The 15,469-nt window shown below is 40.5% G+C and overlaps 1 protein-coding gene across 7 annotated transcripts in view; it reads right to left on the bottom strand.

Annotated features, from left to right (window-relative positions):
* CDIN1 (CDAN1 interacting nuclease 1) overlaps positions 1-1,377 on the bottom strand; it is a 208,197-nt gene extending 206,820 nt beyond the window's left edge. For 6 of the 7 annotated variants that reach the window (XR_009051591.1, XR_009051590.1, XM_057724899.1 and 3 more), the window contains exon 1: positions 1,048-1,332. Coding sequence is in view for 5 of the 7 variants with exons in the window: in XM_057724899.1 (XP_057580882.1) it covers positions 1,048-1,148 (101 nt within the window). In the remaining 2 variants the exon portion in view is untranslated. Of the gene's footprint in view, positions 1-1,047 lie in introns of all 7 variants that reach the window. The other variant, XM_057724901.1, reaches the window with a different exon arrangement.
* Between the last annotated feature and the right edge of the window lie 14,092 nt (positions 1,378-15,469).

The raw sequence follows: 15,469 nt of genomic DNA, 5'->3' as shown, positions 1-15,469 counted from the left end.
GATTAAATCTGGATAATATTAAAAAGAGATCCCTTCATTTTACAGATTAGGAAAACTGAGTACGTCTAAAAAAATTGAGATCATAAAAGACCTTCAATGTGTACTTTACTAATACCAACTATCCAATAATCTCTCTCTCAAGAAAACACTTCCATGATGATGTCAAAGACAAGGAAGCTAACAGTGCTGAGTGCCGCAAAGTAAAATGGTATAAGTTTGGATTTGGTTTTGAAATAGAAGAAAGATAAACAAACATTCTGCACTTTTAACATGGCACAAATACAATAACCTGGTTGTCCTGGACTGGTTCTTTGTGTAATGTCAGGGCCTCAGTTTGCACATCTTTAAAAATAAGGAAATTTACAGCATACAGTTGCTAAAGTCCCTTCTTAGAAAATTGGAGAATCCTAAAAATCACTGAAATAGAGACATGCTTGGGAGGAGGGAAGTATGAAATACACCTGGTATGGTTGTTCAAATGACCAGTCTTGACCCAACAGTGGAATCCGCAGGGTACCAACCTCTCTGACTGGCTTGAGAACACTGGAAGTCACTTCACTGCAGCAGAGAGCCACAGTCAACTATAAGAGACCCCTTTAGGCCCGTTCTCCCTTGTTTGTTTCCAGAGGCCAATTGAAAAGGGTCTTCCATTCCCTCCTTTTGAATCTATAATTCATATTTCCACTTTGAGAGGGCCCTGCCACCTATCATTCCTTCCTAGTGTCTGTCAATTAATCACTAGACATTTATGCCGCACCTACTTATGTGCGCCCATCACCTTGCAAAAACCAAGTTTTCAATAAACATTTGTCGACTTGAACTTTATTGCAAGGCCTTGGGAGACTGCCTGGGATTCATCCATTTAGACTCTCCTGAGAAAAGCAGGTCAAAGAAGAAAGCCTCTTCACCATCCCTGATCTCCTAACACGTGACGCTGGTGTTCCTCCCCAGTCATGTGTGACACGTGGTTTCTAAGCGCTGGCTTGGCTGCCAGGCACAGCTGCTGCAGGTAAAGGGCTCTTTGAAGGCGGGGAGATGGGCACTTACCTGGGGAACCTCTGCTTCAGCTTCCTCAGGCTCTGCCTGGTAGGCGGCACAGACACTAGGCACTGGGCTATCTCGTCGTACTGGGCTTTGGTCAGTATCATGTTGGGCCAGGGACTGGGAGGTGGCAGGGAAAAGGTAAAAAACACCTTGGGCTTGAGCAGCCTTGGTGTCGGGAGACGAGGGGTGGGAACACAGCGGCACAGCGCCGTGTCCCGAATTCCTGAGCTTGCCCCTAACCCCCTGCACCTCTGGCTGCACAAGCCTAGGCTTCACCCTGCAGCTCCGCGGCAGGAGGCGGGCTGTAGACCGAATGCCCTTCCTTGGCTTTCTGAGCAGCCGCAGTGGGCCCGGCCGAAGGCAACTGACGCCATGTCACTTAAGGGCAAGCCAACCAGGAAGTAACGGCCGCAGGCAGAGGTGGCGCCTAAATTCTACCGGGAGGTCCCTGGGCAGGGCCCACCTGGGGTTAACGTGAGATGCTCGTGGCGCGCCTGCCTTCCCTGTTGCCAGAAGCCAGCAAGTCCTGGCGCATCGACCAGGCAGCGGGGCCCACGTGTGACCGCGAGCCTTAAGCTTGAGCCCGGGAAAACCATTGCCAGGGCGCGCAATTTGAACACACTTCCAATGGCGCCGGTTTTACCGCAGCTCCAATCGGAGACTGGCCTGGGAAGAAATACGCCTTCTCTCCCCTCAAGGCTCTCTGCGCCCTGCGAGCCTCAGCGGAGGAGCTGTAAAACCCAAAACCCACTAGGATCGCTGTGGACGTACAGCGTGGCTTGTGTTGAGGGAAGTCTGACAACTTATGCAGCTCGCGAGGAACACAGTTTTGGTCCTGTTGGGAAGCAGGCTGGAAAACAAAACCCGCATCATCAAACAGCGCGCAGTAAAGCATAGCACTGTCACTCCTCACAGGTGCTCAAGAACTGAAATCATTTCTTATTCACTGTGAATCCCCAGCTCTCAGAAAATAGTCGGGATTCAATACATGTTTGGAGAAATAAGTCAGTGAACGAATTTATCTGTTTTATGTATGTGTTATGAACGGATCTCAGCTCTCGAGGCCATTGATTAGGACATCAGCCCCTCCTTTAAGCCTTTCAAAAAACCTATGGTTCTTAAAAGGCCATGTGTTGTGTTTCTTTTCAAATTTTAACATTTTAAGCAAATGAAAGAAAAAGTGTTTAGATTTTAAAGAATGTGTAAATAGTTAATTTTTTTTTTTAATCTGGAATAAATCCTGGGTTAGAAATTTAGCTTAGATATGCCTCCTTGGATAAATTCCTTAATCCGTCTAAGCCTCAGTTCCTTTGTAAAATTGATTTTTAATTCATGGGGTTATTTGCAAGATTAAATAGGATAGTACAAGGAATGGATTCCTTAGCTTAGCGTCCAGCAGATTGTCTATGGGAGATAAATAGCTTGTATAAGACTACTTGATAATGATGGGTCAGGGCATTTACCAGGTGGTGTTTGCTACCCACACACTGACTCATTTGATCCGTATAATTTCCTAGGAGGCAGTTACTATTGCCATCCTCCTTCTCCTCCTCCTCCGTTTTGTGCAGGGTGAATAAACTGAGGCATGAAAAGGTTAAGTAACTTCCCAGAGGTCATGAGAACAAGTAAGCAGCAGGGGTAAAGTTTAAACTCCTGAAATTTAGTTCCAGGGTCTGTGATCTTGCCAACTCTCAGTAAAGCTTAATTACTACACCAAAAAAAGTCACACTCTCTTAGGCCAAAGGTTAAGGATTTTTTTTGAAAGGAAACAATCTATATTTCCAAGAATCTTTTAGTCCAGGTTTTAAAAAAGCTTCATCACTTTATTTTCCCAGGCTTCTCAAAGTCTAGTATCCACAGTGGATCCGGAATTCAGCAACCATAGATTCTTTAGAGTATTTACATCAGAATGTTTTCTTCCCATATGCTTTGCATCTAGCTCTGGTTGTGTGACATTAGTACATAACTATTTATTTATGGCAGCATGGCCTGGAGTTGCCACCTGGCTAGTTTGTTGCTGACCCTGCCATGACTCTTACATGAAAGCTAGCTGACGATAAGCAGACACCACTTGATCCCCAATTCCTTTCTCCTTCCCCACTTCACTCTTTTCAATTCACAGCCAACAGATTTTTATAGAAAACATCAGTTCAAGGATGTGTGCACTGGTTATTTTTTATAGTAACTCTTCTCTCTGGCTCTTGTCCTGCTTTCACCCTCACAACCCTAAAGGAAAAGGCCAGGTTTGTTTTTCTATTTTTATTTTTAACATGCTGGCAGTTTACAATTTTGACCCAAATCCAGTAGATTGTTTAGAGTTAGCGCCTGGGGAAAAGCACAGTGATGTTGCTGTTTTCATTGGCAGTGACAGTAGTGTTGTTTATTAAGCACAAAATAGAAGCAAAGCAGAAATGTGGTGGTGGTATTGCTGTTTAGGTGTTTCTTGTTTTTCTTGAACGCGAAATGCTTGGAGTAAGCCAATTATTTCTTTGAGGCACTCTTTCTCTCTCTCTCTTACTCTATCTCTTAAACCCCACTCTGTGCCCCTCATCTGCTTTTACTCTTTCTAGAGCTGCCTCTCCATGCCTGGAGTTCCCCCACTGTTTTTCAGTCAGTCTGTCGGTAATACCAACCATTTTCTACTAAGTGAAGTAGGGTCGTGAAATGAAAACAATACCAAATGAAAAACCCAAAGAACCAGCTACCTGTTTAAAATCAGCCATAAATTGTGTAGCCTTGAGCAAGTGACAGCCTCTCTGATCCTGAATGTCCTCAGAGTAACCCCAAGAAATGGAACTTTATAGTTCTGATAGGGAGAAAGAAACTACAAATATGAAAAAAAAAAGTGTAGGAAATCACAGCAAGGAAATATGTCAAAATGGGTACTAGTGCAGCTCCCTGGAAGATGGTCTGGAATGAATAGCTTGACCAGATTTTTTTTTTGCCAATTCAGGACCACGTGAATAATGAACAATTTTAAAGGAGTGTGGGGTTTGCCAGGGAGGCAACAGAAGGTCATTTCAAGAAGAGTGCTAAACACAATGGACTAAAAATAAGAATGAGGCAAGTCACGGGCATGGGAAGGTGATTCTGGCTGGAGCAGAGAGTTCTAGGCAGAGTGCAAAGGAGCTGAAGATGCTTCACCTTGGAAAGAGTCAGTCACATTTTTAAACAATCTATTGTTGAATTTGCCAAATTCAATGCATGTTTTTTAAAGTATATACTGACATATTATCTTTATTATATTTTAAAATCTGACTCTTTTCAAGGAATCTTATTAAAATCATCTCATTGGTTATTTTAAAGAAAAATAATTGAAGTTTACTAACTAAAGAGGGGACTTAATATTATTTAAGCCCCTCTTATGCTCAAACATTGTCCAGTTAGCCCCTGATTTATAGATTAAGAAACTAAGAGTCAAAGAGAGGAAAGGACTTGCCTGATGGGTCCAGTTAAGTTGCAAAACCATGATTTGGACCCAAGTTAGCCAACTATAAAGCCTCATTTCTCCATCATATTGAACTGTAATTTGGAAAGGAAAACCCCTTTTGTTTAATTATTCTCAATTAATCATTTATGCTTTGAAATAGCCAGCTACTTTCTTTGGCCACAACCAATGCCTATGGAAGAGGCAGTGACCTTCGATTTTGACATTTAGCCAAAACACGCTTTTAAAAGATTGTTTGGCCTCTTTGACTAGAAGAGACTGCATATTTTTTTTCTTTGCTCCGTGAAGTACCACCTAAAGTGATGCATCTTTTGAAACAAGTTTGCATCTCCATACTTGCCACCTGTGAGTGACAAGTCATTTTATCCTAGCCACCAAATAATACAGGTGCTTAGTAAAAAATAAAGATCAGAATAATTTAGTTATTGAGGGTCATAGCAATCACTCAACTTAGTGGATTGAGGAAAACCAAAGGAAACATACAGAAAGACATTCCACACCATGATGGTGGAGCAGTTATATTGAATAGGCCTAAGACCAAAAATCAAATGTTGGTTGCTTCGTGCAAGTCAATGGTGAATGAACTCCTAGTCTGTCAAATGAAGTGGCCTGATTCCAGACAAAGGTTACATATTGAAGGAGTTATTCACCAACGACCTATTACAAACAAAAGCTGCGTCCCACGTGCATGTAATTCAGAATGACACCTCTGTGCAAGACTTACTTATTCAATAATTCTAAGAGCCAATGTCGTGGGGGTTACTTACCAAGGGCAGGCACCATGCTGAGCACCTTACATACATACATCTTCCTTTCATTCTCAGATCTAGCCTCAGGAGGTAAGTGCTATCATTAAATCCATTTTCCAGGTGAGAAGCCTTAGACTTATAGAGGTGGTTTCTATGGATCTTATCAATTGTTTTGTAACATTCTAGAATAGTGTTTCTCAAACTATCTGTGTTGAGGACCCAGTTTTCCCTCAACTTGCCATAGACAAATACTTCTGTAAAATAAGATATAAAACTGAATTACTTAAAAAATGAAATTTAAAAAGACAAAAACATATACAATGCAAGCCTCCAATTTGTTATTATGAGATTCAACAGACATACAAATACTCTGTCAAGTCGATATAAAAAGTTCTAAACACTTATTCTCAATTTCTGTACTTATCATATCAAGACATATAAGAAAAAGTTTGAGAATCAGCACTGGTTTGCTGATCACATTGTGAGAAGAACTGTGCTAGTGTTACCGAGCCCAAGCTTGTTCTGCTGGCTGCAGGACAGGCCAATAGATAGGGAGAAGAGTTGTTGGAACAAAGAATAAGGGTTTTAATTGGAAAGCTAGTAGACCCAGAAGATGGCAGACTAACGTCTCAAAAAACCACCTTCACTCAGTCCAAATTCAGGCTCCTTTTATACATAAGAGGGGAAGGGGATGGATCCCCCCGTGGCTCCGACCAATGGCTGGGCACGGCTGCTATAGCTGTAGCCTGCCTCGCTGCCACCACACCCAGAGCAGGAAGGTGTGACACCAGAAAGCAGCCACATCGGAAGAAATATGGGGCTGCTCTAACAATGCTGTCTTCCAGCTCTTGGCAGAGCTGGGCAGCAAATGATGCAGACTGCAATGTCCACGTGGAGGCAGTTAACGTGCCCACCAGTGGGATTGCTACCCAAGGTGGCAGGCGCTAAGTGCTTAGCCGGCTGTTAGCTTCACCTGTCAGCTCATGACCAATGAGGTGGCCTGGGAGCTGGTATCCCCGGGGAGGAGCTCCCACTGGCCCACTTGTGCAGTGAGTGGGAGGCGAAAGCGAGGCCAGTCTGGTGAGCTAAGCCCAGCTCACTTAGGAGAGGGGCTGCGGAGTCGCCCCTGCTGCAACCTCACGCGGGCTGGTGAAAAAGGGAGGGAGAAGGGAAGGGCCTACCATGCCTCAGGTTAGGTCCCATCTGGGGAGGCCGCTGTTACATTAGTTCCTTAGGAAGTCAATATTGTAAGCCAGGTATGTGCAAAGTGTAGGACATCATACTCTCATGTACTCTTAGTTAGAAGAGGAGCGTAACCTGGTCCTTTAGACTTCTAAGTATGGATCATCATTATTGTTACCATTATTGAATTGTATTTAGTTCTTCTAAGTGATGCATATTTATTGAGATCAGCAGTGCAAATCCTTACAGGCTGTTTCATATACACCCTGTAAGGTTAACACCATGTGTTTTTATAGCATAAAAATCTAATTTCTTCTTTACATTGTAAACCCATCCATCAGACCTCATATACCTCTTCTGTTCAGAATCACACACAGAACACTACTGGCACATGATAAAGTCTATTAATTGACATTTACACATTTCCTGTTACCACATTTGACAAGGATAAGAAACGAAAGTAGTGTTTTCAGGGACAATTCCTCTTTGGTGTTTGTGTGTTATAGCAAAAGGAGACATGTGAACATGTTTGCTGAAGAAAGACTGAAGCCTCTTACATTTTCTCCTCGGGCTCATCAGGGACTTGCGGATAATTTGCAGGCAATTTGTATCCCCTTTTCCTGCAGGACTAAACCTCAGAAGTAATTTCTGCAGTTGTCAATCACTCTTCTTGTCCCACAGACCATTCTGTAAGAATACATCATGTTCTGAGGGTTTTCTCACATTTATAAATTCAGGAATTGAAAGGAACTATGCGGGTGGAGTAGAAGGTTTCTACTGGAGAGAAAAAGGAATGAGAGGCAAGGAATCAAGCCTGTCCTTAATAAGCACTTCTTTCAACATAAGCTAGAGTAGGAAGCACATGTCAGATGCAGATTAGCTCTAAGTCTCTTCATTTAAAAAATTACTCTCTTTTGCCATCCCACTGCGTTAGACTTTGAAAAGAGCAGGCAAGATGCCAGTCAGGATTTATAACCCTCTCTCTCTCCATGATTGATAGAAGGAGAGTTAAGGGAAGGAGTTCCTTCCGAGATAGGTATAGAGATTATAATAATAATAATAGCATCCTTTATTTTGAGAAAATGAGAGCATATTACATAGTTACCCAATATATCACCATCACAGAATCTATAACTAGCATATTATACCCACTTGGCATATGAAGAAACTGAGATACAAAATGGCTTACAACTTCAACCAGCTTCATTAGATTTAACGTTTAGATGCGAGGCTATAAAAATACATCTTTATTTTTATACTTAATTTTTTCCTCATGATCATCAAAGAAACATATGCTCCTTGTATCCAACAACACAAGATCAGATCCTATAAATTATCCATAGTCCCATCACTTGGAAGCCACCACTGTAACCTTGTGGGCATTATTCCTTCCAGTCATCTTTCTACAAAGTTTGTTCTTTTCATAGATAAAAGCAAACTGTGTACAGTTTGAGTCCCGTTCTGTTTACTTTACATTACACCATGAGCCAAAGATATTCTTATCAACACGACAATTTTGACCCCAGTTTTATACTAAGAGTGGAGCAGTAAGCTGCTGAAGTTAGGAGATGAACTCTCACAAAAGGCCAATCCTTGAAGGAGGTCCTTGGCATAGCCAGCATGAGGCTAGGCCATCCTCTGGTTCCAGCAATGGGGCAATTCAGACAATGTGGGAATCATGTAATGGACCCTCTGGAACAAGGCAGAGATTTCTGTGACTGATGGGCAGCTTTCCTGGGCATGGCATTCACAGAGCCACGATTGCAATCATGTTGGTCAGGCTCCTACCACGCGAACATTCTGTCAGTCAACAAGCAGACACAGGAGCTAGAATGTATTTTTTTTAAGATGGCTACTAGTTATATCTGAACATTCAGATTCAATACAGCCCTTGATGCAGGGAACAACTGTTTTGCATTGCCCAGAGGACAGTCACACTGGATGCCAATCCTCATTCCGGGAGAGCTTGGGTTTCCATTTCACTTTCCAACAACACTATAAGGTTTAAATTGGTACAGGGATGAGAAAGGATTAAAGGTAATGATGTGGGCAGGGAGTAACAGAGGTGGGGTCTTGAGGAAGAGTTAAGCTCTATACACACACACACACACACACACACACACACCCCTAGTTTTACAAAACAACACAAACTATTTGTAAAGATAAAACTTTAAAAATCATAATATAAATGCTTTTAAAGTACAAAGACCAATGTAACTCATTTATGTTAGTTCCTCCTAGGAAAATATGGACATCCACAAAAAGTCATTCATTCATCAGATATTTACTGAATGCTAGCACGTAACAGGCACTGTTCTAGGCCATGTGTATAAACAACATACAGGATTGACCAAGTCCTCACCTTGGAAGTTTATATTCTTCAATAAATTAGATTTACTTTATCAAAATAGTATTTCACGTTCCAGTTTAAAGAAGGCTAAAGAGGCATAACAGCTAAACACGACACCTGACCATAAAATTAACCCTGTACCAGGGGAAAAGTACAATAAAATACATTATTGGATGACCTCACAAAATTGGAATACAAACAATAGATTATAATATATGTGTGTGTGTATGTTACCCCAAATGATCCAGAAAAAATAAATCAAGAACAATGACAGAGCAAATGATAGATCAAATGGAGTAGAATGTCAACAGCAGGTGAAACTAGATAAACGATATGTGGTCATTTTTTGCACTCTTTTTATTTTGTACTATTTTTATATTGTTATGTTTTGGCAAATTTGAAATTATTTTCAAATAAAAAAATTTTAAACCTATTACACTATGTAAAATGAATGAAAACACAATATCCTTAAATCATGTGGCAAGCTCCTGTCAGTCATATATGATTTGTAGACATTTGATTGACATGCTGATTTTCTTGAGACTTCAAAGATGGGATTGTACGTTTTGCCTAATCAGACCCACAGGATAGCTGAGGCATAACTTTGAAGATCTCTCCATCTGCCACCTGACAACATGAACCATAGATGCTTTCTGTCTCTTCCAAGAACCTGATGATTTCCTTTTATATCTGTAAGACATATATTATAAATATATAATTATCCCACTCACTGTATAATTGTAATCCACACTCTGGGCTAATAAATACCCTAAAGAATACAGTTATATGACAAACAGGAAATTCCACAAAACAATCCTTGTAAACGTTCCTATCTTTCCTCCTTCCTTCCCTTTCTCCTTCTCAGGGGTCGGACAGCTCTGCCAGCCTCCTCTCTCTCTCCACTATTTCCCTTACAGGTGTTTACCCCAATAAATCTCTTGCATGTCAAATCCTGTCTGGCATTTGCTTCTCAGAGAACCTAGACTAACATGGCCTCTTATCTTCAGAAGCATGCATATAGAACTAGAGGTTATACCCTAGTCACCCTATTGCATTTGAGTGTTTCCCAAGCCTCCATCAGCAATACATTAAAAATGATCTCCCAAGAAGGCAGTCTAATCTAATATTTATGAGACTAGACTCTGAAGTTAAAAGGACTCAGGTGGAAGAATTAGTTGGATGATCTTAATATTTAATGGAATCAGATTTCTATCTCAGTGATATTAGACAGTAATAGACAGAATTCTATTTTTTATGACCTCTCGTTTTATACCATACAGACTTTAAAGACAGATGTCAGGGAATTCCCTGGCAGTCCAGTGGTTAGCACTCAGTGCGTTCACTGCAGTGGGCCTCAGTTCAATCCCTGGTTGGGGAACTAAGATCCCACAAACCGCGCGGCCAAACAAACAAAAGAACAAACAAACAACAACAACAACAACAAAGACAAAAAAAAAACTGATGGCAAAGTACCTAGATGTAAACTTCCTCAGGCCAATCAAAATTTCTATTTGTTTCCCCAAGGAGACTTAAATTTGTACCCAGATGACCTGGAATTGGAGTTTAAGTATGTCTGTAATTCTCTAGATTTGCATTCACCAATACTGCTTATCTTGGAGTTCTTTATTTCCACAAATGACTAATCCCATTTTGGTTGCTTCTTGAAGAGTAATGCTTACTTCAGTCTTGCCCAATGTAAAATAACACGTTTTGTCTGAACTTGAGGGTCCAGAACTATGACCACACATGCCCATCTTGGAAACATAAAGGCGTCTCAAACACAACTTTTTAAAAATTAAGCTCATTAAAAAAAAAATAAGCTCATTTTTATTCCCCTCTTCATGTGCTTCCTTTCTCGGAAAATGGCACTATCACACATCCTTTCCTTCATAGCCATTCACCATGTCCTCCCTGGCACCCTGAGAATTATGTTACTGCCACTACTCAGGCCTTCCTTTCTTTATTCAATTAGTCCTCTAATGAAATCCCTGCCGTAGTCTGTCTCTAGTTCAGTCTTTTGCACTGAAAACAGGTGATTTTTCTAAAAATACAAACATAAGTCTCTTTGAGATGCTCTTGCCTACTTTGCAGGTTTCATTTCTTCCTTCTATTTCCTGATGAACCCTACATACATATGAGTTGCTAGGTCTCAATTATTAATTACCTACTACATGCTAAGCACTAGAAAGAGTCCTTTTCAACCCTGGGGAGAGGGAAGCTATTATCATTTCAAATCATAAAAATTAGACAAGATAAGTAGTCTGTTCAATATCATAAAAATGACAAGGGACAGAGACAGGTCTTTTTGACACCAAGGTTACCTCTTTTTTTTTTTTTTTTTAATAAAACATTATATACATACAATAAAGAGTACAGATATGAGTGTACAGTTTCTTAAGTTTTGACAAATATATAAACCTCAATCAAGACATAGACCTCTTTCATCACCTCCCAAATTTCCCTCTAATTAAAAAAATGACCTATAATTTTCATACAGTGAAAATACATATTTTAAATACTATTCTTGAAGGCTATTGTTTTTACCCTTTACCTGCCTTGCCCCAAATCTGCCTTGTTCTTTTATGCTGTTAAACAGGGAAACACGCATTTCTCTCTGTTGAGATGCCCATACTCCTGATAACATCTACTCATTTTCCAAGTTTCAGTTTTAACATTATTCCTTTTCCTATGCCTTTTTCATACCCAAACCTGTACCAATAGTTAACTTTTCTCTAATATCTCCTAGTAACTGTCACTTTTAATTTTTTACTCATTTATCACTCCCACTGCAGTCTAATAGCTAAAATGTGTCTATAATTTTATTTATATTCTTTGCCTAGCATCTAGTCTCTTGGCAGTCACATAATTAGTGTTCAAGACATATTTGTTGAATAAACAAGTTTATGATGCTAAAGGCATAGGCTAGTGCCTTGTAAGTCTTGTGCAAAGATTTTATGCCAAGGCATCAAATATTAGTTAGTTTTACACAAAAGGATGCCATGACTATCTGTGTTTCAGGAAGATATCTAATATCAATGTTAAGGGTATAAGACAGTAATGAAAAGAATAGTTGTGAAGAGTTAGCGGGATATCATTGTGGAAGTCCAGAAAAGAGAACATAAGGATGTTTGTCAAAGAAATGGAATGGGAAAGGAGAGCTCAGAGTTCAAAACACATTTCTGAGAAATACTCTCCAGACCTCAGTGGGGATGGTAAAAGAGAAAGAAGGTGCGAGGATATTCCACTGCCTTTGGCTGAGAGAAAATAGATTGTTGTGCCATTAACTAAGAAAAATTCTATAGGAAAAACAAAATAATTGGGCAAACTGATTTTAAGATACCAATGTGTAATACAAATACATTGGAGATGAAATGGAACTATTGGGCAAGATCTCAGGAGAGTAGTCAAGATTAGAGGTGCAGCAGTTTAGCTGGATATTTTCCATTTACCCCTCCAGATACACTTTTCAACCTTATCTGCACCCTAGAATCCTTGCCTATTTTGATTCCATCACTGCACTTTAGCTTCCAGTTGGGTTTAGACAATAAGAACCACCAGAAAAATATTGAAAGGCAGGATGAGAGTGAGGTTTAGATATTCAGTCCATGGGACCCTCCCTTTCAGGTCAACGCAGGCTAGCTACATCTCTCTTGCAAAGGACACAGCTCTTGCCTAGTGACCCTCTCCAGGCAGCTACTTGCTAGATTCCATCAAGGGCTTCCCTTGCTTATTACTTCAGGCCGAGGGCCATAAGGCCAGGGGTAGTAACCATTCCGTGTTGGTTTCCCTTGGGCCTGCCCACACCCTGGTAAATAGTCTTTATTGAAATCTCCTCAATCACAGTATTTGAGAGTGCCATCTGTTTCTTTCTGGGAACCTCACTGACACATACAGATAGTACCTGAAGTGCTGGGACACAAAATCACCCAAGGAAAGAAGATAGAATGAGAAGAGTTCATGCAGGGAACAAAAAATGAATTTAAATTCCTTACTCATGGGGACTTCCCTGGTGGCACAGTGGTTAAGACTCCACCTGCCAATGCAGGGGACACAGGTTTGAACCCTGCTAGGGGAAGATCCCACATGCTGCAGAGCAACTAAACCCGTGTGCCACAACTACTGAGCCTGCACTCTAGAGCCCATGAGCCACAACTATTGAGCCCATGTGCCACAACCACTGAAGCCCATGCGCCTAGAGCCCATGCTCCACAATAAGAGAAGCCCCCTCACTGAGAAGCCCACACATTGCAACGAAGACCCAACGCAGCCAATAAATAAATACATAAATAAATAAACAAACAAATAAATAAAAATAAATTCCTTACTCAAGACATTTGCCAAGAAATTTGCTCTACAGGCAGCAAGCAGAATCAAAGTCAAGGAAGAAAAGGGCTTCAAGAAGGGGTCGGTGATTTCAGATGCTACAGGAACATCGATGGAATGAGAATTGAAGCAGACTCTTTATGTTGGCATTTAGGATGCCATTGGTGACTTTTTTTCTAGAGTAGTTTTGGTATATTAATGGTGTTAGAGGCCTGACTACAATTCTCTGAGGTGGGAATGGGAGTTGAGAAAGAATAGATGTATGTGTAGACTATTGATTCAGGATTTTGGAGGGAGAGAAGAGAATCAAGGTAGGGTAGTGCTGTGATGGAAAAACAGCGTAGAAAAGGTTTTTTAAGGTGAGGGGAAACTGTATTTGTCCAAAGGCTAAAGAGAAAGGATCGGTGGGAAAAATGAGATGGAAGATATAGGAAGGAGGGGAAAGAGAGGACAAGGAGGAGGAAAGATAAGGGGGAAAACTTTTCATGGAAGGGACCATCTTTCCCTCAAATATTCAATGAAGGATGTAAAAATTATGTGACCCTCTATATTTCCCTGTAACACCCTGCACGCATCACTAGCACATGACTGCCACCATTACTTTGCAATTATCTGTTATATTTTTGGTCTTCCTACATAAACGGCTACTCCAGGACAGGGTGTATATCTTGTTCTTCTCTGTATCCTCAGTATCTTATGTATAGGAGGTGATAATTTTTCTGAGAAGTTGAAGATTTGACAATATCTTAGGTTTAAAGGTGGAGTAGTTGAGGGGTATTCCAACAGATGGTTTTGTTTTCTCTGTGAAATAGGAAGTTAGATCTGGCTGCAACTGGGGAACATAAAGAAAGATAAAAAGCTTGAGGGAAGAGTAGAGCCAGAATCTGAATGTATACACGATTTAAACTGGATTCGGTATCTATGCTCTTCACCACTATATTATGTTGCCTCTCCGTGATGCAGCTTCGATGACCTCAAAAGATCTAATTTCTGCAGAGTTTAAAACTTCTGCAATTGGGAATATTCTGATTTTTACTTCGCAAGTAGACTCTGGATTTAATTTGACTTCCCACATCTGGCCTACCAAGAAGAAAATGAATTAACAAACTGATGTGAGGATTCTGGCTGTGTTTATTTTCTTGGCTATGAACTTTTAATTTGATTAAGATGAAGTCTTTCTCAGCCTTATCAGTTTGGGTGAATGGCTACAATCTCATTCTAAACTCGAAAGTCAGGGTAGCCCAGGAGCACACTCCGAAGGTCCTCTGCTCTGAAACCTTGCCCAGCAGCTGGTAGGCTTTTCCCTAGAGTACTCCTCCCTGCTTATAGCACTGTGCATGTCCGTTTGTTTTTGGTCTCTGCGTAGCACATACACTGTATGACAATGAGATCAATTTTCATACGGGGCCAATTGAATCAGTCCCTTTTCATGGTAGTGAAATCTTATAAAACCTTTTTTCTACATTGCCAGAGGGGAGTATAGAATTTCAACATGGTCTGTGTATACACACACACACACACATTTATAATGTAAGTGCAATTTATTTCTTAGCTGTTCCCAAAGAGGATTTGAGGTGACTATTCTATCTTATTTTATTTGTCTTCTTTTTTATACAGGCATAAATTAGATCTTCTGAGGCCGTCTAAGCTGCGTCATAGAGAGGCAATGTAACATAGTAGTGAGGAACATAGACACTGGGTCCAGTTTAAATCCTGTAATCATTCAGATCCTGGCTCTACCATTAAGGGGTGGTCTGTGCTTGGGTACATCGCTTAACTCCCCTGTGCCACAGTGTCTGGCTCCAACTGTAAATTGAGATAATAATAGTATCTACCTCATAGATAATTATGAGGATTATAAGTTAGATTATGGAAAGTACTTCAACTAGAAACTGGAACATGGCTACATGCTGAAATTATTAAGCCCATTAACTCTTACTATTTCTACCGAATGGCCTACGAAAATATTACTATTCTATGACTCAATGTACCCATTTAATAACACAGGTAACATATATGAAGTATTTTGTCTGCTATGTGCTTTGCTGAGTGCTTTCTTCACGTTATCACTGGGAAGTGTAACAGAAGAAACAGAGGCTGAAAGAAGATTATTAAGCTGCCCAACATCAAACAGTTGGTTAAGTGAGATTTGAACTGGGGATTTGACTCCAAACCTACAGACTTAACCACAAAATGACATTGCTTTTTCTTCATACAACTATTTTTATCATTGGGCAAAAATATTAGTCAGGATATGTTTAGGCTTACTTAAAACTTACAAACTAACCTAATGACATTCTTAGTAGAAACCGCTAGGTAATAGTGACTGCTCTTCTCAGAACTGTTATATTTTATCTTTCTGCAGAATGTTAG

Source organism: Hippopotamus amphibius, chromosome 2 (genome assembly GCF_030028045.1).
Source record: "Hippopotamus amphibius kiboko isolate mHipAmp2 chromosome 2, mHipAmp2.hap2, whole genome shotgun sequence".
NCBI classification, from domain to species: Eukaryota; Metazoa; Chordata; class Mammalia; order Artiodactyla; family Hippopotamidae; genus Hippopotamus; species Hippopotamus amphibius.
The sequence above is the reverse complement of the archived record's forward strand: the minus strand, read 5'-3'. Positions and strand labels throughout refer to the sequence as shown.